The sequence below is a fragment of the Penicillium bovifimosum genome (genome assembly GCF_028826915.1).
Source record: "Penicillium bovifimosum strain IBT 22155 chromosome Unknown utg000005l_segment0_segment0, whole genome shotgun sequence".
Taxonomy (NCBI): Eukaryota; Fungi; Ascomycota; class Eurotiomycetes; order Eurotiales; family Aspergillaceae; genus Penicillium; species Penicillium bovifimosum.
The window spans coordinates 1,115,605-1,141,805 of NW_026622714.1; the positions used below are offsets into that span (position 1 = coordinate 1,115,605).

At 52.4% G+C, this 26,201-nt stretch overlaps 11 protein-coding genes across 11 annotated transcripts; 7 read left to right on the forward strand and 4 right to left on the reverse strand.

Moving 5' to 3' along the window:
* Window positions 1–122: 122 nt before the first annotated feature.
* On the forward strand, window positions 123–964 carry N7515_005601 (uncharacterized protein; the record flags this gene model as incomplete). Its single annotated transcript, XM_056666345.1, has 2 exons — window positions 123–284; window positions 359–964. The coding sequence occupies 2 exons, from the start codon at window positions 123–125 to the stop codon at window positions 962–964; spliced, it is 768 nt and encodes a 255-aa protein (XP_056519941.1).
* A 359-nt stretch (window positions 965–1,323) lies between these two features.
* On the reverse strand, window positions 1,324–2,827 carry N7515_005602 (mannose-1-phosphate guanylyltransferase; the record flags this gene model as incomplete). The annotated part of the gene is made up of 4 exons (XM_056666346.1): window positions 1,324–1,350; window positions 1,404–2,579; window positions 2,646–2,702; window positions 2,771–2,827. The coding sequence occupies 4 exons, from the start codon at window positions 2,825–2,827 to the stop codon at window positions 1,324–1,326; spliced, it is 1,317 nt and encodes a 438-aa protein (XP_056519942.1).
* A 383-nt stretch (window positions 2,828–3,210) lies between these two features.
* Window positions 3,211–3,492, reverse strand: N7515_005603 (putative dynamin GTPase; the record flags this gene model as incomplete). Its single annotated transcript, XM_056666347.1, has 1 exon — window positions 3,211–3,492. The coding sequence occupies one exon, from the start codon at window positions 3,490–3,492 to the stop codon at window positions 3,211–3,213; it is 282 nt and encodes a 93-aa protein (XP_056519943.1).
* Window positions 3,493–4,520: 1,028 nt separating this feature from the next.
* On the forward strand, window positions 4,521–6,664 carry N7515_005604 (lysine--tRNA ligase KRS1; the record flags this gene model as incomplete). The annotated part of the gene is made up of 5 exons (XM_056666348.1): window positions 4,521–4,742; window positions 4,833–5,568; window positions 5,633–5,652; window positions 5,708–6,210; window positions 6,265–6,664. 5 exons carry the CDS (start codon window positions 4,521–4,523, stop codon window positions 6,662–6,664), a joined length of 1,881 nt encoding a protein of 626 aa, XP_056519944.1.
* Window positions 6,665–7,672: 1,008 nt separating this feature from the next.
* Window positions 7,673–9,101, forward strand: N7515_005605 (uncharacterized protein; the record flags this gene model as incomplete). The annotated part of the gene is made up of 4 exons (XM_056666349.1): window positions 7,673–8,035; window positions 8,087–8,116; window positions 8,182–8,242; window positions 8,317–9,101. 4 exons carry the CDS (start codon window positions 7,673–7,675, stop codon window positions 9,099–9,101), a joined length of 1,239 nt encoding a protein of 412 aa, XP_056519945.1.
* Window positions 9,102–9,521: 420 nt separating this feature from the next.
* On the reverse strand, window positions 9,522–11,100 carry cox15 (cytochrome c oxidase assembly protein cox15; the record flags this gene model as incomplete). The annotated part of the gene is made up of 2 exons (XM_056666350.1): window positions 9,522–10,635; window positions 10,718–11,100. 2 exons carry the CDS (start codon window positions 11,098–11,100, stop codon window positions 9,522–9,524), a joined length of 1,497 nt encoding a protein of 498 aa, XP_056519946.1.
* Window positions 11,101–11,454: 354 nt separating this feature from the next.
* On the forward strand, window positions 11,455–12,936 carry N7515_005607 (uncharacterized protein; the record flags this gene model as incomplete). The annotated part of the gene is made up of 3 exons (XM_056666351.1): window positions 11,455–11,968; window positions 12,036–12,119; window positions 12,176–12,936. The coding sequence occupies 3 exons, from the start codon at window positions 11,455–11,457 to the stop codon at window positions 12,934–12,936; spliced, it is 1,359 nt and encodes a 452-aa protein (XP_056519947.1).
* A 532-nt stretch (window positions 12,937–13,468) lies between these two features.
* Window positions 13,469–15,200, forward strand: abd1 (mRNA (guanine-N7)-methyltransferase; the record flags this gene model as incomplete). The annotated part of the gene is made up of 3 exons (XM_056666352.1): window positions 13,469–14,889; window positions 14,942–15,108; window positions 15,166–15,200. The coding sequence occupies 3 exons, from the start codon at window positions 13,469–13,471 to the stop codon at window positions 15,198–15,200; spliced, it is 1,623 nt and encodes a 540-aa protein (XP_056519948.1).
* A 532-nt stretch (window positions 15,201–15,732) lies between these two features.
* Window positions 15,733–18,532, forward strand: N7515_005609 (SUMO ligase MMS21; the record flags this gene model as incomplete). Its single annotated transcript, XM_056666353.1, has 3 exons — window positions 15,733–15,997; window positions 16,900–17,536; window positions 17,611–18,532. 3 exons carry the CDS (start codon window positions 15,733–15,735, stop codon window positions 18,530–18,532), a joined length of 1,824 nt encoding a protein of 607 aa, XP_056519949.1.
* A 998-nt stretch (window positions 18,533–19,530) lies between these two features.
* On the forward strand, window positions 19,531–21,322 carry N7515_005610 (DUF895 domain membrane protein; the record flags this gene model as incomplete). The annotated part of the gene is made up of 4 exons (XM_056666354.1): window positions 19,531–19,761; window positions 19,902–20,216; window positions 20,318–20,940; window positions 21,013–21,322. 4 exons carry the CDS (start codon window positions 19,531–19,533, stop codon window positions 21,320–21,322), a joined length of 1,479 nt encoding a protein of 492 aa, XP_056519950.1.
* Window positions 21,323–22,207: 885 nt separating this feature from the next.
* Window positions 22,208–23,237, reverse strand: N7515_005611 (putative mitochondrial dicarboxylate carrier protein; the record flags this gene model as incomplete). The annotated part of the gene is made up of 2 exons (XM_056666355.1): window positions 22,208–22,256; window positions 22,315–23,237. 2 exons carry the CDS (start codon window positions 23,235–23,237, stop codon window positions 22,208–22,210), a joined length of 972 nt encoding a protein of 323 aa, XP_056519951.1.
* Window positions 23,238–26,201: the final 2,964 nt, after the last annotated feature.

Genomic DNA, 26,201 nt, shown 5'->3' on the forward strand with positions numbered 1-26,201 from the left:
CCGTGTCAAGTGGAGCCCCGTAGGTGTGTCGATCCACTTTGTTTACAGTCGAAGGGGCAGAACATTTCACCAGATTCCTTTCTCTCACCTTCACATACGTGAATTTCAAACCATCTCCAGTCATGCGCTCACCATCCGTCAAACCCTCAGCATACCCGCCCATCCCCTTCCACACCATCCGATTCCTAATCTTCCTCTCCTCAATCGTAACAGGCGTGATCTTGGCAGTATTCACCTACCATCTCCACACCGATGGCTACAAACTACCTTATTCATTCATAGTGGTAAGCAACTCCAACCACATCCTGCAAACCCACATCCTCAATAGCCCAAAATCTAACAAAACTCTTCATTTCAGCTCCTCGTCTCCTCAGCCCTCTCCCTCCTAAACATCCTCCTAACAACAATAATCCACTGCACCCGCAGCCTCTCCACAAAACTCTCCCTAACAACCAACCTCCTCCTAACGATCCTCTGGTCCGTCTCCCTGGCTTTGATGACCTGGAGCCTCGCCCACACAATAACAACCTCCTGCAACAATGTCTTCTGGGGCAACGCAACCGGCATAGCCGTCTGCCGCGCCTACAAAGCCCTGTTCGCATTCAACGCCCTCGGCGTCGCAGCCTACCTTGCCGCCGTCTGGCTGGACATCGTCGTGCGACGACGACAGACCCGTCTCGGTGCTTACGATGCAATGGGGTCCCAGCCGGGACTGGATGATGCGGGCGCGTTCGATGTCAAGATGGATGATAGACATAGCGAGCTGACGCCTGCTCTGCATGATTATGATGTGCCGGCGCATGGTCATGCTGGGTATCATAGTGCGCCGGGGCCGTATGAGAGGGGGTGGGAGGGTGTGCATGGCGGGGAGGCGCAGGGTTATTATGATGCTGCACCTGGGATGAATCGGCGTGGGGTACCGAGGACGGGGGAGACGGGGTATGATCCTGCTATGTATCGGTGAAGGGGGCTTTTTCATGGGAAATGGGAATTTATTATCGTTTGGGATATGCATGGAGGGGTGTTTTGGGTTGATGATGGAAATTGCATGGCGTTCGCGGGAAGTACTGGGATATGTGAAATTTATATGGGTGATAGGTATCACGGGTATAGCAATAGCAGTGCGGGAAAGCAGATGACTCATTTAGAATTCAATTCAGATGGATTAGAATAAGAAAAAAGATCCGTAGATCGGCTGCGCTCATGAAGCAAATAACCATCCAACCATAAGATAAGACGAGATGAGACCAGACCGACAACTGTATCGGCGCAAAGATTCAGATATGTAGGAGGTATTTCGAAGGAAGACGAGCAGAATTGAGTTTACATAATGACCTCGTTAGACACATCCTACAGACAACGTTAGTCAATGGCATGCAGGTGAGATATAAACAATGACATACCCGTTTAAGCTCCTTGTACGGCAGACACACGCAGTTCTGCACGCGGACCTCGTCACCGACACCACACTCCTTGCCGAGGATCGTAATGCTCTGCACCTTGATACCCTGCTTGACGATGCTGGTGGAGTGGCTGCCCACGGGAATGGGCGTACCCTCCACACGAGCCCAGGCACCGACACGACTGCTCCAGCCGATGATTGAGTGCATCACGCAGGCGTCGTGGCGGATCTCGGCGTCCTCAAGGACAATCGAGTCCTTGATACGGGCACCGGCGCCGACCACGACACGCGGGCCGATCGAGACATTCGGACCGAGCTTGGCAGTGGGATCGACGGTGGCAGTGGGGTGGATGTAGACCGGAGGAACGATGGTGGCGGAGGGAGGAGTGAGCTCGGTGGACTCGGCCTGGAATGCTTTCTGGAGGTAGAGGGCGTTAGCAGGGACGGCAGAGCCGGCGGTCTTGATCTGGCGCCAGAAGTCCTTGGTCTCGTGGACAAAGAAGCGGTTGCTGTCGGCCAAATCGGAGAGGATATCCTGTTCCAGACGGAGAACCTCGCTTTTCGCGGCGTCCTCGTCGTCTCCGGTAGCGATGAAGGAGGACTCCAGGTTGTCGGAGGAGGGGTACGAGAGGAGGCGGGGTCGGGTGGTGCGGCGCTTGATGGCACTACGGATGGCGGGGAAGATGCATTCGGTAGCGAAGAGGTAGACGCCACAGTTGATCAGGTTGGAGATGTGCGATTCAGGTTTCTCGACGTAGTGCAGCACACGCTTGGTGTGCGAGTCGGACACGATGCATCCGAAGTTTGTCGCGGTCTCGTTCGACACCCGTGTACCCAGAATCACCGCCTCGGCATCCTTCTCGTCGAACAATCGCATCATCTCACCCAGCGGGAACGAGCAGCAGACGTCGGCGTTCAGCACGAGCAGGCGCTCTGGCTTGCCCTTGAGGATCGCATCGCGGAAGTGGTACAGGCCACCTGCGGTGCCCAAAGCTGTGTACTCGCGCAAGTAGAGGATGCGGAGCTGGGGGAATTCCTTTGATGCATCCTTGATGAAATCCCGGAATACGCTCTCGTCGTAGTATCCGACCAAAATGACTTCGCGCACATCGTCGACCTTCGCCACCGCCTTTAGGCAGTGGTGGATGATGGGGTGACCGGCGACTTCGAATAGCGGCTATTAGAAATGCGGTGTCAATGGTAGCCCAATGCAGATCGGATAAAACGAGAGCTAGATGCATACCTTGGGTACATCGAGCGACAATGGTCGGAATCGTGTGCCTCTTGAGGGGCCTCCGACCTGTGGACAAGGTGTCAGTATTTGGCCCTTTGGGGTTATGACGGTCAAGATCATTTCGCTTCACTCACCAAGATCACGGCCTTGGTGGAAGCCTGGTGGTTTTCCCGCAATGGTACTTGAAGCATGGTGGATATGCAAATAAGTGAAATCTAAAAATGCTTAGGGGAAAGAAGGCAGATACGTACAAAGAGGGAGCTCCCAAAATCACGCCAAGACTAGTTACGCTTTCGGTGGGGGGAGCCTCACCTGACAACATTTTACTTGTTCCGGCCTAACATGCTTCGGGCTTATGTTTTTGTCGTTTCAGAACTATTTAAATTCTTCTTCAAAGGGTGTTAAGCATGCGGTGTACCGTGTACGAGGGTTTGTGTTGCTTTTACGAGATTTCTATGGGTTTGTTCCAGTGTTCGACGCTCCATTTCTTCAGATTCTCGATCGCTCTTGGATCGAGCTGATTCGGGACCCCAACAGTGTTTCTTTGGTCTAGAGGCACTTGCACTGACAATCCTCATCTCGCAATCCGAATCAACAAGTATGGCCAGATTCTCATTGTCTTTTTGAGCAACGACACAAGGATAGGACGTGTCTTGTCGAGCGCGGTCTGGTGGCCAAGTACGATTCGATTCCACTGCTCTGGAAGTGGTTTCTTCTCAGAATGGCTGTTCTCAATACTAGGATTTCCCCGGAACAGCTCATGAATTTTGCGCTCAAGATCCGATGTCTTCCCCCAGAGTATGCGCTGGACGTCATCTGCGGGAGGTTTCGGCAGTGTCTGGACTCTGGAGCTCATCATCAGTTGCCTATGACTTTTTGTCAACCTGGGCAATGATGAGTGGCATGAAACCCAGGATTTGGCCCATCAGCAGATCGGACAATGCCGCTCAAAGCTTTATGGTTCCGAGACGGTCTTGGAAAGAAGAAAACTGTTCCTTCCACATTGACGAAGTTAAGAAGAGCTCTCCTTCGTCTCAGGCTCCCACGTGGCTGGCCAGGTGATCTGAGTTGTTGCGAACGACATAATAGTCATGACCTAGCCTGAATTTGTTCTCCTTCATACAGGATTTGAAGTTATTGGACCAAGGCCTCGCTAGAGGCTAGGCGATCTGGCTTGGTCGACACACCAGGGCAGGGGTACGCTCCTGAGTCCTTTGCGTCTGTGATATATCGCATGAGACGGGCAGCACGGGCACTGGATCTCTCTTCGAACAATGTGCCAGCCATTTCCAATTCCATGGATTAGAACTTGAACCTGGATATACAAGGTACAACTAAAATCAGATATGTGTTTCTTGGCCCATAAGTACCTCTGCTCTCAAGTCGCAGCTCTCGGTCAGGGCATAGGTACTGTGTAGATTCCGAGCTTGAAATCTGGACTTGCTCAAGCAGTCAACTCATCCACGGTGTCCGCATCGAAGACACCAATATCTTCTCGATACTTTCTCTCCCCTTAAGTCCTGGGGATAGACCGGAGTATGCATAAAGCAGAACTATAAATGACCGAATCTGGCATGGCGGGGTAAAACCCCATAATATTGCCCTAAGCCCTACATCCTAATTGGGTATGCATGACCCTTCGGACATTGAGAGCGAGAACATAGAGAGCAGCCCTTAGGCAATGACAGTAGGAGAACCGTTCAAATAATCGTTCTTTCCTATCTAGTCATATAACACGAGAAGCAGTAGAAATTGAGTCATGAAGCTTGGCTTTCCGCCGTTGACAAGGTCCACCGACCAATCAGGCGGGCCGATCCCGCCCAAAATTTCGATTGTCCCTCTTCATCCCACCATCCCACTTCCGCTCTCTGTCTACCAAACACAATGGCGGATTCCAACCCAGTTAAAGAGGCTGAGGTCTCTATGGCCAACCTCCTTCTTGATGAAGTTACCGGCGAGAAGGTGTCCAAGACCGAATTGAAGAGACGCCAGAAGCAGCGTGAGAAGGACGCTAAGAAGAAGGAGAAGGAGGCTGCTGCTCCTCCCAAGCCCAAGTCCGAGAAGAAGACTTCTGCCGAGGAGGACGAGGCCAATCTGACCCCGAACGTGAGTTTCCTTGCTGCTTTGCCAATGTTTCGCGTCACCGCTTCTGGCGCATGGCGGGGTAATCAAAAGCTAACCATTATGTCACTTTAGCAATACTTCGAGATCCGAAGCAAGAGAATCAACAAGCTGCGCGAGACCAAGCAGCCTAACCCCTACCCCCACAAGTTCCACGTTGATACCGACCTGCGCAAGTTCGTCAAGGAGCATGAGGGTCTCAAGAAGGGCGAACAGAAGCCCGATGTTCCCGTTCGCGTCGCTGGCCGTATCTACACCAAGCGAACCTCTGGAAACAAGTTGATCTTCTACGATATCCGCGCCGAGGGTGTTAAGGTCCAGGTTGTATGCCAAGCACAATTCTCGACCGGCAAGCCTTTCGAGGAGCAGCACGAGCTGCTTCGTCGAGGTGACATTGTCGGCTTCGTGGGTTTCCCCGGCCGTACCAACCCTAAGAACCGTGACGATGGTGAACTTTCCATCTTCGCCACTGAGGTGACTCTCTTGACTCCTTGCTTGCATGCCATTCCCTCCGAGCACTACGGCTTCCAGGACAAGGAGCAGCGTTTCCGCCAGCGTTACCTGGACCTCATCATGAACGATCGCTCGCGCCAGATCTTCCGCACTCGTGCTGAGATCATCAAATTTGTCCGCAGTTTCTTGGATAACCGTGATTTTACTGAGGTCGAAACCCCCATGATGAACGCCATCGCCGGCGGTGCCACCGCCAAGCCCTTCAGCACCCACCACAATGACCTTGACATGAACCTGTTCATGCGTGTCGCACCTGAGCTTTACCTTAAGATGCTGATTGTCGGCGGTATGGAGAGAGGTAAGTCTTCTCTCATTTTCCCTTTTTTCCCATTCTTTTGATCATAATTCTAACGTTCGCAAAGTGTACGAGATTGGACGCCAGGTAATTGAAAGCAAATGCTCGATCCCTCGGATCATTACTTACTTATCGTTTCTAGTTCCGCAATGAGGGAATTGATCTGACTCACAACCCCGAGTTCACCACTTGTGAATTCTACCAGGCCTACGCGGATGTGTATGACCTTATGGAGTTGACCGAGGAGCTCGTCTCAAGTCTCGTCAAGCACGTCACTGGTGGTTATGAGACTGTCTTCCACTCCCTGTCCGGCGAAACCTACAACGTGAACTGGAAGGCGCCCTGGCGGCGAGTGGAGATGATGCCTGCTCTTGAGGAGGCATGTGGTGAAAAGTTCCCCCCTGGTGACCAGCTACACACCCCCGAGACCAACGAGTTCCTTAAGCGCATGTTGAAGAAGATGAACGTCGAATGCCCGCCTCCTATGACGAATGCCCGCATGCTCGACAAGCTTGTCGGTGATTTCATTGAAGATACTTGCATCAACCCCACTTTCATCACCGGACACCCGCAAATGATGTCTCCTCTGGCCAAGTACCACCGCGAGCATGCCGGTCTTTGCGAACGTTTCGAGGCCTTCGTTTGGTATGTGACTATCTACATCATGCTTGATCAGGTCCCAGACTAACTCCACTATAGCACCAAGGAAATCATCAATGCTTACACTGAGTTGAACGATCCTTTCGACCAGCGTATGCGTTTCGAGGAGCAGGCCAACCAGAAGGACCAGGGTGATGACGAGGCCCAGCTCATCGATGAGACTTTCTGCCAGTCTCTCGAATACGGTCTTCCCCCGACTGGTGGCTGGGGTATGGGTATTGACCGCCTGGTCATGTTCCTTACCGATAACTACAGCATCAAGGAGGTCTTGACCTTCCCCATGATGAAGGACGACAAGACCGCTGCTGACCCTAAGACCGCCGCCGAAGTCGCTGGCGTCGAGCCCGTCCCCGAGGAGGGAATCCGTACGTTACTTATATCAGCCAACTTCCACGAGCCGCTCTCGCTGACGATGAATATACAGCCCACAAATGAATAGGACAGTAGGAGGTCCAAGAATCGGTCCATAAGACAAGAATGATTTTGTGTGAAGATTTGCATGTGGCTTTACTTTATGATAATGCAACATACAACGGGATGCTAAAATAACTATGTCGGCCATTGAGCCATTTCCCGAGTTTCAAACGGAATCATATTCTTGCCCATAAGATGATAGGATGGCAGTAACCCATTGCCTATAGGAATACTTCATTACTGTGCTTAAAAGAGGATCCAACGAAAGCAGAGCGTGGATGCTAGGCAACATACCTAGCTCTGCCGGGAGATAAGTTAGTTATGTTCGAGGACTCGGAGGTCTGTTGGAAAGTCTTAAGTGAGCTCTAGCCAATACGTTAGTAGATAGCTAGGCACTTTCGTGGCTGAGACGTGGCATAGAATGAAGTTATATGCTCGACACCCCGTCTATCAGACTTCAAACAGACGTGATAGAGTGTGCGTGTCCTGAGTGGGCGTCTTACTTAGTCTTGGATATGGAGCAGATATTCGAAGTTTCTACATAACCTAGACAGGCAAGGACAGCAGTACTGTTGCGTATACATTACTGGGTGCATCTTGATCTAGAGCACATCTAGGTATAACAACCCTCGGAAAGCCCTTCGCAGCGTACTGACAGGCGTTGTAAAAACCATCTCGTAGCACAGTAGATACCCCTTTGCCAGACTGTTACAGGCCATGGATCCCTCCTGGATCACTGGTGAGAGTCAGAGTAAGTCAAGTCTGATCCAGCATCTGAGAGTCGAGTGAGAGTTGAGTCTGTTTGCTTTTCCCCGGCACCTTCCTCTAACTACACACCATCTGATCCCATGAGACTGTTCAGTTATAAACCAAACACCAACTTGCATCTGAGACTTCTCATCAACCCCAAGCCCTTTTATCTTCACCCCTCTTTACCTTCGTCCTCCATCCATCCTTGTCTCTATTTTGCCTTTCAGAGGCATTTTTCCCATCAAACATCATCAACTCTCATCAACATAGCCTTGTTGCAACGATGGAGCGAAAGGCGATGCCGCTCCCTCGCGTTCCTGGCTTGAGCCTCCCATCATTTCGGGAGGTGGAGGAGGCCATCTTCTCCCACAGGCGTGGGGAAGAAAGCTTTGCTATTCCTCGTGGAAATAATAGCACAGATGAGGAACGTGTCCCATCTTGTCGGGAACTGGAGGAGTCTGTCTTCTCCCACAGGCGTGGGGGAGAAAGCTTTGCTACTACTTTTGGAATAGATGGCACATATGAGAGACCTGGCGAGAGTGCCACGAGTATCTCGCCTTCTCCAGGCCACAATAACACCTCGGAGAATCCATTTCCTCCATATCCAGTTCGTGGATGGAACATCCCGCCTGACCCCAGCCAAAATGTTTGTATCCATCTTTCTCTGACTCGAGACATTCTTCTAATAGCTTGCCAGGCATTTTGGGAATCGGGATTTGCCCGCAGAGTACGTGCATAATCATCATCTATGTATGAAAGTGAGAGAACTCTAGCTGACTTGCAAACTCAAAGCATCCTAATCTTCCAAGGGTGCTCTACTCCCAGCCATCTCAGACACAGGCAGTGAACAGAGGTAAGACCAAGAGAACACCCACGCATCTGCATTTTGAGCAAGGGCAGGACAAAGCTTACCTGACAACCATACAGGGCGATTTCCAACCCGCAACCTGCCCATCCGCGAGAGACTGAGCGAGATTTCATCAACTACTATACAGTGGTCCGTCAGTCCCGCGCCGACACCCTCCAGCTCTCAACTGTCCCCAAGTTCAGAGCCTTGGTCGCCAGAGACTCGACCAATACATCCACCCCGACCCCCTCTTGCAGACCGAAACCCCAATGAACCACTCCGTTCCAGGCCGAGGGACCAACCCGAACCCTCGCCCGTCTCATATCCACGGACCCAACGCCGTCGTATTGGCGTCGCCTTCCAGGATGTGGCGGCGCACACAGCAAAGTGCGACGTTTGCAACAAGCGGAACAAGAACGGCATGTCCCGATGCCAGAACTGTGGCTGGCAGATTTGTCGCAAGTGTGTCAGTGATCGAGGCGCAGATCGGACTCACGCCTCATTCGGGGCTACCCATGTCCCCGAGCGGAATGAAGATACTGGACAAGTATCCCCGGCTGTGGAGCATGGCGAAGAAGTGAGGGCCGCGCAGAGCCTGCTTGATCTTGGGGCTTATGGTAACCGGGATCCTAGCGCGGTCGAAAGCCCTGAAAATAGTCGTCGGGATGGGCCTTCTCCTGTAGCTGTTCGTGGGAGCCAGCTGGGTGATGCTCTGTCTACTGATTCGGAGCTTACGTTGTATGCTGGGGAGTGGCCGGATGAAGAGGACGATGTCCCCATCGGGGAGGATGGGTTGCCTCTGGGGTATGTGATTACCCGCCGCAATCCTTCGCGTGCTGCGAGACCCTCAAAGATGGCGGAATAAGTGGGAGAAGCATGAAGAAGACTGGGAGAGATAGAGAACAATGTGCGGGAGGAGGTGGAAGGTAACAGGAGAGTGACGGTCAGCGTGGAGAAGCGTGAAAATGACCAGATATGCGGCATGCCCCCGAGTATCTTTTACTTTTTTCCTGGAGCGCGTTAAGGGGGCCTTGCATGATTGGATTTCGATGCGAATACCAATGAAACAGAAGAATTAGGTAGTTCAACCAAAGATGTGCTTTTTCCTAAAACTATTTTTACATTGGAATAGGAGAGTAGTAATGCTAGTCATACAATAAGATACAATAAGACTCGAGGAATTCCTCGAGTCGACAGATGAATGGAGATGGTATCAAAACACCCACGGCGACTGATTTACAATCAATCCCGCCCAACATAATCATACATACAGAGCCGAGTGCGGTTAGATTCTCTTCACAGCAGAGGCAGCAGTGCCATTAAGCTGCGCCGAACGAGCCTTGATGGCCATCTGCAACAACTTGGCCGTGCGTGATGGGTGCCAAACCCGGCTGCCCAGGACCATGACCCAAGTGAGGAGGAACAAGCTACCAGCCTGGTGGGCGGAGGCAAGAGGAGTGGGAACGAGGTAGAGTAGAGTACTGATACCGAGTGCGACCTGGCAGCAGGCGAACATGAACACGCCGTGCACACCCTTTCTGGCGGGTGCCGGTAGGTACCGCTTCATTGTGGGCGAGCGGCGGGTGTAAACCATCAAGGCACAGATAGCGGTGAAAGTGCTCATAGCAAGGATACGGTGGTCAAGCTGCACAAGAGAAGGGTTCTCGAGCATGTTACGCCACCAAAGATCGGAGCGGTCCTCGTGGCGAGAGTAGCGGGGATCGAACAGCTCCTCGCTGGGAGGGGCCAAGCCCTTACCCATGAATGGGAACTCGTTGTAGATAAGACCGGCATCGAGGCCAGCGACAAGACCTCCGGAGATGACGGTTGTGAAGACCAAAAGGGCGATACCAGCAACGGAGCGGCGGAAGAAGGCCAGCTTCGGGTCGCGCAGTGCGTTCAACTCCTTAATTCCGGCAGCGGCGTCGGCCATCAACCGATGACTGCGCAAGATGGCAAGACCGTTCCACAACATCGCGACGTAGCAAGTGAAGGCAGCTCCCAAGTGGGCGGTCAGACGGTACTGGCTTACTCGGGGATGACTGCCCGGAGCAAAGAGATCGTCTTTCAAGCCAGACTTGACCATCCACCAGCCGATGAAGCCCTGGAAACCGATGAGACCGGCAATGCCGAAGAGACGCCAGGCCATGGGCGTGGAGACCTTCTTTCTTGCGACGAAGTAGACTGCGGGTACCACGAAGGAGATTCCGACGAATCGGCCCCAGAGCCGGTGAATCCATTCCATGTAGTAGATCGACTTGAACTCGGAGAGGGTCATGTTGGGGTTAAGCAATTGGAATTCGGGAGATGCACGGTACTTGGAGAACTCCTCCTCCCAGTGCTCTGCGTTCATGGGAGGGAGTGAGCCGGTAACAGGTCGCCATTCGGTGATACTCAATCTGTGTCAGATTTGTATCGTTAGCATCTGAGCTCGAGTCTGTACTTCATAGGGGGGTAAGACCGAGGGATCAAGTAACGTACCCTGATTCTGTCAATCGCGTCAAACCACCGAAGACCACAATGCCGAATACACTGGCCGCACTGCCCAAAAGCCAGTAGGCAACGGCCTTGTCGCTGATTTTGGGGAAGCTTGACTTGGCTTTCGCGGAACCCGCGCCAATTGCCTCTGCAACAGCCGGTGCTGCGGTCGATTGCTTGAGGCTGGAGGTGAAGAATTGGCGTTTCTTGTCGTTCAGCAGGGCTGATTGTATCTTGCTGGCTTGACGAGATGGGGTACTAATTTGACGGACTGTGTTGGCTAGGTAGCCTTGACTCCGGATGCATTCGCGCGGTGTGAAGAAATCCTTGGCTAAACGAGGCGCAGCACTCCGCCATAGCGACAGAGAGCTCCTCATAGTGGCCATTGTTGGAGGAGACGAGTTCGAGAAGAAAGTTGCTGAAGTTCGGAGATCGTACGATATCGGGGAATATCCGTTGGCCAATCAACGGTGGAGCATTTGCCGTGGATCAACACTGAGAAGAAACAAAGAGATCGATGAGATTGGACTTGAGTGAAAGGTTTAGAACATCTTAAGCAACTACAAAGACCTATTCAAAACCAGTCGCTGACTACTTAAAGTCATGAATTCCCCATAAATGGGCAAGAACAATGTTGACGCCTAAGGCGACAACACCTGTGATCGCCGCAGCTCGCCGCAGCTCCATCCCCATTGTGTTGATCCACATCAACTCGACTTTCTTCCTATCGCAACCCCATCATGTCGTACGCTTTGGAGTCAAAGAAGCGCAAGTTCCACCGTCTTCTCGACTCGCTGTCCAAACCATCTACCCCCGAGAATACATCTAAACCGACCCCCGCGGCGCCCGCAACGGCGCAAGACCGAATCTCCGCCAACCTATCAATCAAGAAAGTACGCCTGAGCGGTGCCGATCGATCGGATCTCACGGCAGTGCGCAACTCCATAAACAAAATCTCGAGACCTGCACATCGACTAGCCTCGGCGAATTCAAACAAACGCCCAACCTTTGTCCCTTGGGACCGCGAACGTTTCCTCGAGCGCCTAGAGACCTTCCGCCGAGTCGACCGATGGACGTCCAAGCCGTCTCCCATCAATGAAGTACAATGGGCGAAGCATGGCTGGATATGTACAGATGTTACGCGAGTCACCTGCGTGAGCGACTGCGGTGGCGCAGTCGTGGTGAAGCTGCCTGATGAGATTGATGAACTGGATGGATTCGATATTGAGAAAGTGGAGGAGAGGAAGGAAGTTCGTGAGTGGCCCCGCACATTATCTGCCACGGTTGTGCTGGGACGGGAGGCTAATATGCACACGTATAGGCGCGAAACTGGTGGACGAGTACGTCAAAATGCTAAGTAATGGTCATGGCGAAAGCTGCCCTTGGCGGAACAAGAGCTGCGATGGTGAGTCTTCGTATCATGTTGAGAACCCTTTGGTCCCAAGTCTAACATTGCGCCAGCTACTATTCAACATCTCCCTTTGACGAACTATGAAACAGCCCTATTGGGACTGCACAAACGCTATACGAATATCTCCAAGATGGGTGATAAATTACCGGCTGATGATATAATACAAACCCCAGAAGGACTTGAACTTGATATTCTAATCAAGGGTCTTCCTGACGAATGGTTCAAAGAAACCGAAAGCCCTGCTGTCTCCACCAACGGCGAAACCGAGTCTGCCAACACCGAGAGCAAAGAGCCAACAGACACACCTCAACCAGTTAATAAGGCAGCCCTGGCGCTAGCAGTGCTCGGCTGGGATACTGCTTCCGATGGAGCCGCTGGGTTAGTCGGATGCGGAGCGTGCTTCCGTCGGCTGGGTCTATGGATGTATAAGCCCAAAGACAACGGAGACGTGACTGTATACACCGCCCTGGATGTTGCCAATGAGCACATGGAGTATTGCCCTTGGATCGATAAAGTAGCCCAGAGTGGCGCTGGCCGACCCCACGAGAAAGTGGCGCAACTCCGCGCCGGCTGGCAGATTGTCGCAGAGGCCGCGAAGGTCAAACACCGCCGCAGACTACGCACCATGGCCTCTGTAGACACGCTGCGACCTGGCACAGGTACGACAGACGAGTCTATAGGCGAAGAGGAGAACCCAGACGCGAAGAAGAAAGCAGACCGTGAGTGGTGGGCTAAAATCCGCCGCGTGAGACAGGTCTTGACGGCGAAGTCGCCAAAGAGGAAAGCTGTGCTTCCCGACATACCTCATTGATCATGCATCTTCATGTTCTTTTTTTTTTTTTACTCGAAATTACATTAATTAGCGCCGGTTTTATGAAGAGGGTCAAATGTGCATATGTCATCTGGTTACATAGTAGAACTAGTTTCAATCAATAATAGTGCCAGTCACGACACTTTGCAATGTGTCCTGATACGTAGATTTCATCTCAACAATTGTTATTACTCGCAAGCAAGTAATGAAATGTAAAATGGACATCAACCAGAAGCCGATTACAGACGGAGGATTAGGGTTGGATGTAGATGCTCTGATTGGCCGAGATCCGGAGCTCATTCGACTCTCTCCGGACCTCAACCGGCATTGCTCTCGACTTCTACAAGTCTCGGAACCAAGCAAGAGTTCTGTGATCACGCCCTTGCCTCCTTTAGATTTTTACAATTATTTTCTAACATAGGTTCAACCTCCCTCTCGTCGTTAAACACCCTCGACCTTTGTCCCCTCGAACCGTTTCTTTGAGCATTCCAGAACATTGCAACTCGAATCGGCGACGGCTTTCTACATCACTATGGATAATAATAACGAGAATGGAGCTCGTGATGGGGCTGCCAGACACTCTACTCCCCGTTCACCTGCTCGCACGAATGCCACACCCTCTGCAACAGATTCCGGGCGGCACAGGAGCATGGAAGGAGACGGCGCGGCAGATGGACCAAGTCAGTTATCGAATGCTGCAATCAAGCGCAGGAGACTCCAAGAGAGGCACCAAGCTCTCCGAAAACGTGGTCGCACTCCGCCATCAGTATTCTCTCGGCGCAATCGCTCTCGCAGTCCAAATGGCGCACCGCCACGCGAAGACCGACGCTCCCGCTCGCCGATACAACCGCGCCGCTCTCCCTCCCCCGAAGCGCCGCGGCAACGCAAGAGACCAGGTGGTGGAGCGAGACAGGGACTTGCAGACCGCGAAACTCTACGACGCAGACAGGAGGAGCGTGAACGCGCCGAGCAGGAAGAGGCGATGCGCACCTCCCAACAGCGTGGAGTTGCGGACGTTGTTAGGCAGCACTACAATGCGGTCCCTGAGAGAGGCCGTGAGTGGCGGAAGACGGAGAGCAAGATCAAGGGGCTACGAAGCTTCAACAACTGGGTGAAGAGCACTCTTATCCAGAAATTCTCGCCCGATGAGAATTTTGTTGCACGATTTGAGGATACCAAGGATTGGGCCAATGACAGCCAAGGACCGCCGCCAGCGCCTGAGCACAAGCTCCTCGTGTTGGACTTGGGGTGTGGAAAGGGTGGCGATTTGGGCAAGTGGCAGCTGGCGCCCCAGCCGGTTGACCTCTATGTCGGTCTTGACCCTGCCAATGTCTCGATTGAGCAGGCACGAGGTCGTTACGACCAAATGCGCTCGGGCCGTGGTCAGCGAGGCCGTCGACCTCCCCCAGCAATCTTCCATGCTGAATTTTATCCGAAGGACTGCTTCGGAGAGTGGCTAGGCGATATAGACATTATCCAGCAAGTCGGCATTGATGCTAATGTCGGGCCTGGTGGTTCCATCATGGCCTCTCGCTACGGCGGCGGGGGCTTTGATATTGTTACATCCATGTTCGCCATTCATTATGCCTTTGAGACTGAGGAGAAGACACGCCAAATGCTCAGTAATGTCGCAGGTTGCTTGAAGAAGGGCGGTCGTTTCCTCGGTGTTTGTCCCAACTCAGACGTCATTAGCAGCCAAGTGTCTGCCTTCCATAAGAAGCGTAAGGAGCGCGAGGCTGCTAAAGCCGCTGAACCGGACGGTCCCGAGGATGGTGAGGTTGAGGAGGATGACCGGGCCCAGTGGGGCAATGATATCTACCGCGTTCAATTCCCTGGAGCAACTCCCGAGGATGGAGTTTTCCGTCCGCCTTTCGGGTGGAAATACAGTTACTTCATGAAAGAGGCAGTGGAGGAGGTTCCTGAATATGTCGTTCCATGGGAGGCTTTCCGAGCGTGAGTGTCCATGACAATCCCTTTTACCATGCGCACCTAACATTTGTTTTAGGTTGACCGAGGATTACAACCTGGAACTCCAATACCGCAAGCCATTCTTGGACATCTGGGAAGACGAGAAGAACCACCCTGAGTTGGGCCCGCTCGGTGATCGAATGGGTGTTCGAGACCGCGTAACTGGTGCTTTGAATATGACGCCGGAAGAGAAGGAGGCCGTTAGTGAGTATCAAGTGAATCTTCGTTGCTCTCTCAGACACTAACAGATCGTCTTATTAGGTTTCTACCATGCATACTGCTTCTATAAGGTCTAGGCTGCTTGGAGTGCTTTCAACCAGTGGTCGAGGTATCTTAGTATATCGCATCATGAAGCGTCTCAACTTAATACCTGCTTGCATTCATTTGCTTATTGTATCACATGTACTATCTTGCAAAAAGCATAACTTCAATCTCCAATATTAGAGCAATAAAGGAGTCTCCCAGGATGGAGGTGAAGGGACCTGGGGAGTGATAGTCAAATGCACTAACTATCCCTGCAGGCAACTACCGGGGCCTCGTGGGGTTAGTGAAATGTTTGTGACAAACACCTGGATGCTTCCTTCCCATCTGATCTTGAGGGTGCCTTCCATTTTGGGCATCAAACTCCCATCCTGGGGGTATAAATATCTCCCTCTCTCTCTCTTCTCTTCCTCTTCTTCCCTTTCCCTTCCATATCGTAGTTCTTCTCTCGCCGTCACTTACTTACCCATCTACCCACGCTACACATAGCGCACCTACTGCACCTTGTCCCAGCCAGATTTCCCCCTCACCCTCCCCTCTTCTCCCCTCTTCTACCCTGCCAGTCCTATGATGAAGCGAGGCCTCCAGGTTACCCGGGAACCACGAGGGAAATTCGAACCGCTGTCTGCTGTCAGACGCGATCTACACTCTGAGGAACTGTTCTGCTTGACCTGCCAACCCATCACATTCACTTATGCCCCCCAGACGCAGTCTGGAGATTCCAAGGCACTTCGCCCCCCTCCTGCCACATCATTTTCATGCTCCCCAGACTGGGGATCCCAAGGCGCTTTACCCCCTTCCTGCCAGTCCTATGATGAATCGAGACCTCCAGGTTGCCCGGGAACCACGAGGATAACTCGAGACGATGTCTGCTGTCAGACGCGATCTACACTCTGAGGAACTGTTCTGCCCGGCCTGCCAACCCATCACATTCACTTATGCCCCCCAGACGCAGTCTGGAGATTCCAAGGCACTTCACCCCCTTCCTGCCAGTCCTATGATGAATCGAGACCTCCAGGTTGCCCGGGAACCACGAGGATAACTCGAGACGCTGTCTGCTGTCAGACGCGATCTACACTCTGAGGAACTGTTCTGCTCGTCCTGCCAACTCATCACCTATGGTCCCCAAGACGCGGTCTGGGGATCCCAAGGCACTTTTTCCCCGTCCCGCAGTCCTATGATAATCTGAGGTCTCCAGACGCAGCCTGGGGATTCTGAGGAACTGCTTCCCATCCTGCTCCATCCTGTGAAGATACAACGCTGCCTCACCCGCTTAATTGTCAGATCGCACAATTCGACGAACAGTCAAGGATGTAGGCTGCCCAAACGTAGAGGGCTAGAATAGAAGTTGGCTTGTTCTGTCAAATGTTTCCGAAGTGGCCTCTATTGTTCGATGATCAGTGATAAGCCTTATCGATATAACCCCAAACAGGACTAGCGTCATCGCGTCGCGCGTCAGGATTTCGAGAATCGCGATGCGCTTTGTTCCTCCACGTAGACTTTCCTCATCAAAGTCACTCGGGGAGTTGCACTCAATTCAAAGCAGAAATCTCCAAGTAGCTTGAGTCGCACCACCTGGTTCTGTCTACAGGCCTTATTACCCAAGATGTCGGCGACACCAAGCACACGGCGTTCAGTGCGACCCTCCCACCCACCGTCGGCACAATCACGCAGACAAAGCACCCATCCACCATCGACACAATCATACAGACAAAGCACGGCCAATAGCCCCAGCCCCCCCCGCAGAACCGAAACCGTTGCCGCCATATGAAGCCCCCGAGGCCCCCCTCACAGCCGAGGACCAGCAACGAATCACCAATCTTCTCTCATCAACTTACTTCCGAAAACTCCGCACCCACCTCCAACATGCCACAGAAAAGCTCACACACGCAGGTGGTGATGTGAACGAGCGCCTTAGCGACGCGCGTCTTCGCTACGAGAAAGTCAAGGAGAAACGCCGAAAAGAAGGCGACGAGGACGACGTCGCGGATGACCCGACCAGTGAGGAATACCAGCGCCTTGCCGCCTCCGAGGCTCAAGTCGAAGCTATCACTGCGCGACTGGAAGAGAAGACCCGGTATATTATCGATTCTGAGACGAAGCTTCAAGGCCTGGCGGACTCAATGACTCAAATCGAGAAAGAGCAGGCCGAGGCTCTCCGTGCTGCCCTGGGGGCGAGACAGACCCGTCAACAGCGGGCAATCATGAGGGCCAATGCTGATGAGGACGAAGATTCCAACGATGAGGAACAAGAAGATCCCGCGGAGAGAGAGGCGAGAGAGCGGAATGCGCGGAACCCGCCTAGTCGCAAGCTGGAAACGAAGCTGGCTGAGGAAACTCAGAAGTGGAACGCGCTTTCATTGAATGAGAGGTATGTTCTTTGCATATCTCTTGATATAAGGTTACTCTACTCGAATGCACATGAACTAACAAACTACGATCTAGATATGCCGGCAACAACTCGTACATCGGCTTCTACCGAATGGTTCACGACTCCAAATTCCCTGGCGACGATGTGCCGCCTCTCCCTCACTCTTCTACATGGTTTGAGCACCTCGAAGACGCGAATACATCCGCCCACACACGCAAACAAAGCCATCGCCACTCGACCGCTGAGTCCGATGATGACATTGCCATTGAGCGCGAGCGCATATCTCTCAAATGCCCACTGACTCTTTCACTCTACGTTGATCCTGTGAGGAGCACGAAATGTCCGCACAGCTTCGAGCGCGAAGCTATTATGGATATGATCAACCGCAGCCGGACGACTATTGCGCCCCCAGCAGCTCGTCAGGGACAGCACCGTATTCGTATGGTCAAATGTCCTGTTTGCTCCAGTCCGTTGACTGCGGATGATCTGCGGCCCGACCCTGTTTTGCTACGACGTGTTCGCCGAGCCCAGGAGCTTCAGGAGCGCGAGGAGGATGATGATCACCTTGAAGGGGATAGGAGGCATAAGGATCGCAGTACCGGAATTACCTTGGGTAGCGATGCGGATAGCGATGACGATGCTATGGATGTCGATGCCAACCCGGCCTCACAGCGCATCAAACCGGAGCCACTGAGCCAGGCTGCTCGGGCTGGCCAAGCTGATGAGTCTGAGGAGGATGCGGAGAGCGATGACAATGAACAAGGGAACAGCAATCCGGAGGCAGATGCTGCCGAGGAGCAATATGACGAAGAACAGAACGAGCAGTCATTGAATGATGAGCCAATGGAAGATGCGGGGAATGACGATGGGGAAAATGGCGGCGTGAACACTCAGAGTGTCGAAGGGCGTAGTTGTGTGCAGAATGAGGGTAGCAGCGGGGGAGCAACGGACAGTGATAGTGAAGTTGAAGCCAAGTATGAGGGTGAATCCGATTGACGGGGAGGCGTCGAGAGTGGTGATACTATGATAACGCCAAGTGCCAGCGTTTAGCTCGCGTGCTCAGTTCAGGGAGCAAATGAGATGGTTCAAACCTGCCATAATTTACGATAATCCATATTGTCTGAGATGATAGATCTGTATCTGACTGAGCTTGTGACACCTGAGATGTAGGTTCCGCTCGTATATTTAGACGAGAGCTACAATGCCATTGAAGATATTCAGGTCGAACATGCCCAAAGATCTTTGAAAATCCGAAACAAGCAAATGACGCTAGACCCCTCGTGGCCTCCCCGCAGTCGACCCAGTGAATTACCATGTGGGTCCCGAGCCAATCAAAGTGGGGACTATCGGTTAGCGTGGATGTCTAGATTGTGTTTGGTCCCTCCGCTAATCAAAATCGTCTCTGGCGGCCGACGAAGGAGTGTTCCCTGGTTCATTTTGGCTTTTCGTTGAGTGTCGGGATGCGACTCTAGTCAACGCCAAAGAACTTTCTATTCATCTAGATAAAGCATAAGAGTAACCTTGCTGAGCTGTAAATACTACCATCTCCAGTCATATTCAAACATCCTAGACAAAAGACACAGTGCCATCAGGGTGTAACACTACGATCAAAGCGTCCAGCCCTAGGCTCCTAGTCACCTGCCCCCGGCCCCCCCTATTATTCCCTTCTGTATCTCAGCCTGGGCCCATTTCCCACAAGACCAGCCACATTAAGTAAGAATACGCTTCTGCCCGTGATCTCGTAGAGGGCCGATGCTACCCTGCAAGCTTCTATCATGAAATTGGAAGCCTCTATCTCTTAATCGATCCTAGCAAACGCAGCGTGGCTTGTACCTTTCCCTAAAAAAAGTAGCCGGGGAGCTTAGTCTGTTTGTTCCTTTTAAATCTTCCCACTCCTTTCGAACCTTTACCTCCCTACACATTTTTTTCAACATTTTCCATCCCACAACTTACCATCTATTCTACTACGGCTTCATATTCGGCCTTTATTCATAATGGAGGAACGGAAGACCGTGGTTGAATATTCCGTCGAACCCGCCCCCCGACCCCCAGGATGGATGTACAAGGCCGGTAGCATTGGCAAATGGTCGACAAGTTGGTATGCGTCGCCGCGCAACCAGCTGGCAATGGTCGCCTTCGTCTGCTTCCTCTGCCCAGGCATGTTCAACGCCCTCAGCGGCTTGGGCGGTGGTGGAAAAGCCGACCCCACCCTGAGTGACCAAATGGTACGCACCAAGGCCGCTTTGTCCCCCCCCCGTTTCGTGCTTATCTCGCCCCTCCCCACTCTTCCTCCGCCGTTGAATAGGAAACTCCGATTGGTCGCATCCCCTTCGTTCGTGGTTTCAGCACTAACTAGAAGCAATAGAACATTGCGCTGTACAGTACCTTTGCCGTGGTGGGTTTCTTCGCCGGAACTGTCGTCAACCGTATTGGAGTCCGTCTCTCGCTTTCGTTCGGTGGAATCGGTTACTGCATTTACTCCATTAGTCTGCTCGTCTCGGTACACAAACATGTACCCGGCTTCAACATCTTCGCCGGCGCATTCCTCGGTGTGTGCGCCGGTCTGCTCTGGGCTGCCCAGGGAACCATCATGATGTCGTACCCGCCTGAGCAGCAGAAGGGTCGATACTTCTCTTGGTTCTGGTGTATTTTCAATGTCGGAGCCTGTATCGGTAGCTTGGTAAGAGCCCATTCCAATTTCCAAATCGTTCTACCAAGCCGTGCAGAACACAAATCGGCCTACATTCATCAAACAAACAACTAACCAATCCAATGTGAAAGATCCCCCTCGGCGAAAACATCAACGTCAAGACCAACGAAACCGTTAGCGATGGAACATACATTGCCTTCATCGTCCTGATGTTCGCCGGCGCCGTCCTCGCCCTTTTCCTCTGTGACGCAGATAAGGTGGTGCGCACCGACGGCTCCCGCGTCATTCTCATGAAACAGCCCTCCTGGAAAACCGAGTTCATCGGACTCTGGGACACAATCCGCGCTGAACCGTGGATCGTCCTCCTCTTCCCCATGTTCTGGTCTTCCAACTGGTTCTACACCTACCAGCAGAACGCCATCAACGGCGCCTACTTCAACACCCGCACCAAGGCACTCAACGGCTTCCTCTACTGGTTCGCGCAGATCGTCGCCGCGGTCATCATCGGACCCTTGCTTGATATCGAGCGCGTGCGTCGCACTGTGCGTGCCAAGGCTGCTCTCGTCAGTCTGTTCGTGCTTACCGTTGCTATCTGGGGTGGTGGTTATGCCTGGCAGAAAAAGTACACCCGTGAGACTGTGGCTCAGAAGGATTTCGTGCCCTGGGATTGGGAAACCAAGGGCTACGTTGGACCCATGTTCCTGTACTTCTTCTACGGCATGTACGATGCTGTCTGGCAGGGAATTGTCTACTGGTAAGATTTGCCTCTCCCCTCTTGTTTTGCCCTTCCTTTTCCCTGGCATACCAGAAACTAATTATCCACCAGGATCATGGGCGCCCTCGGTAACTCCGGCCGTAAACTCGCCAATTTGGCCGGATTCTACAAGGGTCTTCAGTCCGCCGGTGCCGCCGTCATGTGGTCACTCGACAGCAACAAGCTCCCATACATGAACGAGTACGCGTCGAACTTCGGTCTGCTGTGTGCCTCGATCCTCGTCGCTGCCCCGGTTGTCTTCTTCAAGATCAAGGACTCCGTTCCCGTTGAGGATGAGCTTGCCGGTACGGGTGAGACTCTCGAGGATGTGTTGCCACCTGGTGCTGTTGAGCAGATCCGGGCTGGCGATGAGAAGATTTAGGTAATATTTTGCAGCCATACGATGATACATGTATGCTTGAGTTTCTTTGAAGGCGGTTTTCCTTTCTGCGCAATCAGGGTGAAGAATTGACAAACCGGTTGTTCTTGGCTTGGACTGCTGGCTTAGACTGTTGGTTTGGTGAATTCTAACTCTGGTTTCCCATGCTTTTCAATGCGAGCGATGCATGGGCTTTTTTTTTATTTCTTACGACTGTTTGTAATGGTTATGCATCTCTCATGGATGGTTCTGTTCCGAACCTGGGTTTTACTTTTTACTTATCTAGCCAGTGTGGAATGGAACACATATTGAGAGACTTTCTTGTGTCTAGTTATGTGGTTCTTCCAGGGGTGTTAGTAAGGTAGAATTGCGATGTCTGAGATGTCTTAGGCAACCATCTTACGATCTTGTGTGACAGTCTGCAAGTACCCGGGCTTATGTGTCAGACTAGAATAAGGCCTCCCTGGGCCATACATTTGACTTATTCGGACCATAATATGGGGAATAATACGTTCCTGTTTGTCATGTTCTATCGGTTGCACCGGAGAAAAGTAGTCTCATGAAGCACATGCTACTTAAATGAGATGTACCATCGTAGGATAATACCAGGACTAATGGTTCACTATGCTACAGATATGAAGATGAAAGAGTAGGCCCTATTCACTAGTAAGATATCTACCTCTGTCAAAGAAAAGACCCGTAATCGATAGAGGCGAAAGAAAGAGCAAGACAAGGGGGTATTCGCCTGTCGAACGCAATGAAAACATAACATAATGATCCGGACGCTGCACTTCCCATGAATGATAGACTTTGCGCCGTGTTGGTGAATGTGATCGGAAGAATGTAGGGTAAAAGATACGGAGTTTCGGAGTGTAAGGAATTAACTCTTTACTTGGTCATGAGGTTGAGATAATCAGCCACAATAAGAGTGACCATACTGCAGATCTCGAGTTAGTGGAGTCAAAAACCGGGGTAAAATAGTGGGGGCGACTAACGCATGAGGAGCGATCCGAACGTAGTAAGTTCCGAAGCCACGGTAGAAACGCAGCCATCCCTCATCCTTGGCAACCTTGCGCGCACAATCAACCAATCCCTTGTAAGGCAGCGCACCAGTCTTAGGGTCCTTCTGCTGCTTCTGGAGACGGGTCTTGACGAAGTCGAAAGGCAGAGACAAGAAACTAGCGAAGAAACCCGCAATGCCGGAAGCGGCAAAAGTCTGACTCTTAGTAGAGAGCGAAGTATGTTGTTTGAGCTGCGACTTGGCCTCGGAGAAGAAAGTCAATTGGCCCATGTTGAGCGCCATCGCACGAACCACAGTCGGCGAAGCACCAGCCCACAGCGCACCGAGTCCCTCGGCCCGGGTGATGCGCGCAAGGGCATCAAAGACGGACCGGTAGTTGGCGCGGGCGTCGGGGGCCTTGAGGCCGTCGGACTGCATGCGCACGAGAGCCAAGTCCGCCGGGTTTCCAATCATGGCCGCCACGCCGCCGGCTGTCAGCCCTGCGGCGGCACGTTCGGCGAAGGTCACTTTTCGCTCTGTGCTTTCGGCGCGCTTGTTGAGGGCCTTCATGATTGTCTCGAAAAAGCCCAGGCGGGCGGTGGTGTAGACTGCTTGGCGGAGGAGACCGGCGGAAAGACCGGTGTACAGGTCGAGGACTTTGCCCGAGGCGATGATGTCGCGGGTGACGCCGAGAGCAGAGGGTCGGGGACCGGTGCGAGCTCCCTCGCCGGCGAGCTGCAGACGCACTTTTACCATGTCGACGGGCTGGATCACGACGGTGGCGGTCATACCGGCTAGTCCGCCGTTGATGAAGGGCAGAGCGGCGCGGGTATACGGCTGGTGCAGGAAGCCTGCGGGTTTGCCGCCGGAGGGAGCAGAGGTAGCAGCGTCACTCGCTGAGTCTTTGGCGGCTGCCATGGTGAATGTTTGATCTGATTAAGATCTAGATGCAGGTCAATACAATGCCCGTATGTGTAAAATCGGGTCCGAGATGAAGAGTCGGGATTACTGACTATGAGTAAGAAATCTGAAAGTCTTCTTAAATTAGCATAAGTCTCTTAGTTGATGTATAAGCCAGTCAGCATCGCAAACCACGGTACTTACTGATGACGTATGTCAGATGTGAAGTCGCAACAGACGAAACGAATGGTTACAAGAACTTAAAAGAAGAAGAAGAAGAAGGAGAAGTAAAAAACAGTAGAGGGGAAATCCAAATGAAGTCACAGGGCAGAACAGATGCGGGGGCCTGGATTATGTCGGTTCAAGTAGACTCAAGTACACTTGTACAGGGTCAAACCGGGACAACGGGGCCTGAGCCTGTCTATATACGAGCCATTTCTACATCTCTTACTACAAGACCGAGGAATGATTCCGAACCGGATCTCATTTCCCCCCTTCAACCGATCAACCGATGGCTAACCGTGACCTTCCCCGCCTAGCGGAGCATCTGGGATCGCAGGGCGGGAGTTGATGGGGTTTTCCGCCAGGACCCCATAACGAGCTTGGCTGGAAGAAAGATCGAGCGAGAATCGCCCGAGGCCTGGCTAAGTGTAGGCCAATGACGTCGGATCCATTTGGGGTCGATATCACCAATGCCCGAACTTCGAAGTATACAGGAGCTTGTCAAATGCGGGGGATAAGCTTGACGATCTTGCATTTCCGGCTTGAATCCTTTCACGTGTTCTTGGAGAACCTCCGGATGCCCGAACCTGATGTAGTAATACATTACATGTCTCCCATCTCTCTTCTTCTTCCCCTTACTTCATCATCAACTGCTATGCAATGAACTGACAAGGCGATCACGGCTTACCGGCAGCTTATTAGCGGCACGATCTAAACTCGGAATCCCCACCTACGCAGCCCACCTGCACTAAACCCTTTGCGGATACCCCACGAAAACGCGTCGGATCGCTTGGATAGCTGTCATACTCATAACATCATCAATGTTAGTTCCGAGCATACTGCGTACACAGTATATCGGACAAATACGATCTACGTCTTCGCTCTCTCAAATTAGGGGGCAAATACAGCCACAATCATGGTCGAGACAACCCTCCAGCTGCGCCCAGCACAATCTCCCAACAGAATCAATCCACAAGAAACAGCCGTGGATCGGACTCCTTCGTACAGAGTACATCTAGGTCCCTTCCCCATTTGGCAAGGGTTCCACGGGAAAGCATAAGGGACTGCTTAAGCGTATCGGGGGGACGGATACCTGATCGGCTATTCCACCAGGACTAGTTTTCCACCGCTCCCGCCCTCACGATCCGGATTCCGAGGATATCAACTTTCGGCAGTCCAATCGGCCTGCCATAACTATGCTGACGGTCTAGCCATCGGACCCGCCCATTTCACCACGGGCCCCGGTCACTGGCCAATCCCATCAAGTGAATTCGAAAAGGCCACTATTATTGTTGGGTCGGCATGAGCTTGTGTGCACCACGCTGGCGGGTCACCTACAATTCCAGAGATTCCTCCGGTTCGGGCTTGCGTTTGTGGCCTTTCCGCCGATGACCGGCGTGAATTTGGTCCAGCTAGGCCTTCTGGGATTGTTTGGTGTCGCCTTGCGGTAACTTCTAACATGAGCTGCCAGAAACGGCATGTTGGTAAGCCATTAGCGGAGGACGGCTCTCCGAGCAATTGCCATGGAGTAGATCGGGATATTATATGACACAGGAAATGAGAGGTATCTTCTTTCCTAGGCTGCGGGTTCAGATTGGCAACCAACCAAGAGTACCAAGAGTATCGCCCAGGCATCGGATACGGTCCTTCGGTACCTCTTCGGTCGGATGGCGATATTCGGTGATATTATATGGCTTTCGGATCTGTGTCAACTCGGCGATATCATTAGCGATATTTACAGTGTCTCTACATCAAGCCCGGGGCGCCGAAGTACAGTGACGGTCAAATTGTCCAGCATATCCTGGCGTGTATCCACGAATATCTCTTCGGTACTCAAAAGGCAGTCCCAGCTGTCTCCCACCAATATACCAACACTCCCGATACTTTGTACCAGACTAGCCCCACTGCCATTTTCATAAATTTCTTCAGGAACACATTTGTCACGATTGAACCAAATGAGGCATCTCAGCCCCCGTCTACTCCGTACCCCCACTCCGTCCCCAACTCATCTCTGAAAGAGATCTACACAATGCTTCGATGGACCCGAACCCGAACCCCATCACCAACACCCATTCCACGGGGAGTGAACCAGGCAGCTCGGGGACTGCCTCGGCTTCGAGCCCTAAGCTATACGCACAGGCCTCCCGGCATGGGAATTCGGGAACTCTCGAATATCTGCTCTGTGGAGGATGAGACATCGTGCCGCGCAGTGTGAACCCGGGTTGTAGTGGCGGGATTGAGGAGTTTCAATTAGGCAAGTCGTAGGTATCTCTCGTTGACTAACGCATAGGTATCCTACGCACATTCACAGTGTAAGAAGCCCCTTGAGACGGCTCTCTTTTCGGTTGTATTGCCTTCAAGGCTTCAACAATGGCGTGTCTTCATCTTCTTATTTCACAGCCTTGTTAGAGAAGAAGTTCGTCGAGGAGGTAATATCGACAAGTAAGTCCACTACCCCCCTACTAACTGCGTAACCCAAGAATCCTATGTCAACCGCCCTGCGGTGGCTTTCTTGATACACGGTTTCCTCCTAGGAACCGCCGCTTCATTGCTTTGGTTGAAGAAAAGGATGCCTCGCCAATTCGCCCGCTGTTTTTCTCAGAGGTGCACTCCAGACAAGCATTCCCTTGACAAGATCCAAAAACGCATCCTTCTCCTCTCCCTCAAGGAACGAAACCGTGTGTCGGCTAATTTGCGGTCTGGGATAAGGCCTTCGTAGAGAAAGCGGCCTAAGAATGTTCTCATCAGCCTGAGAATAAT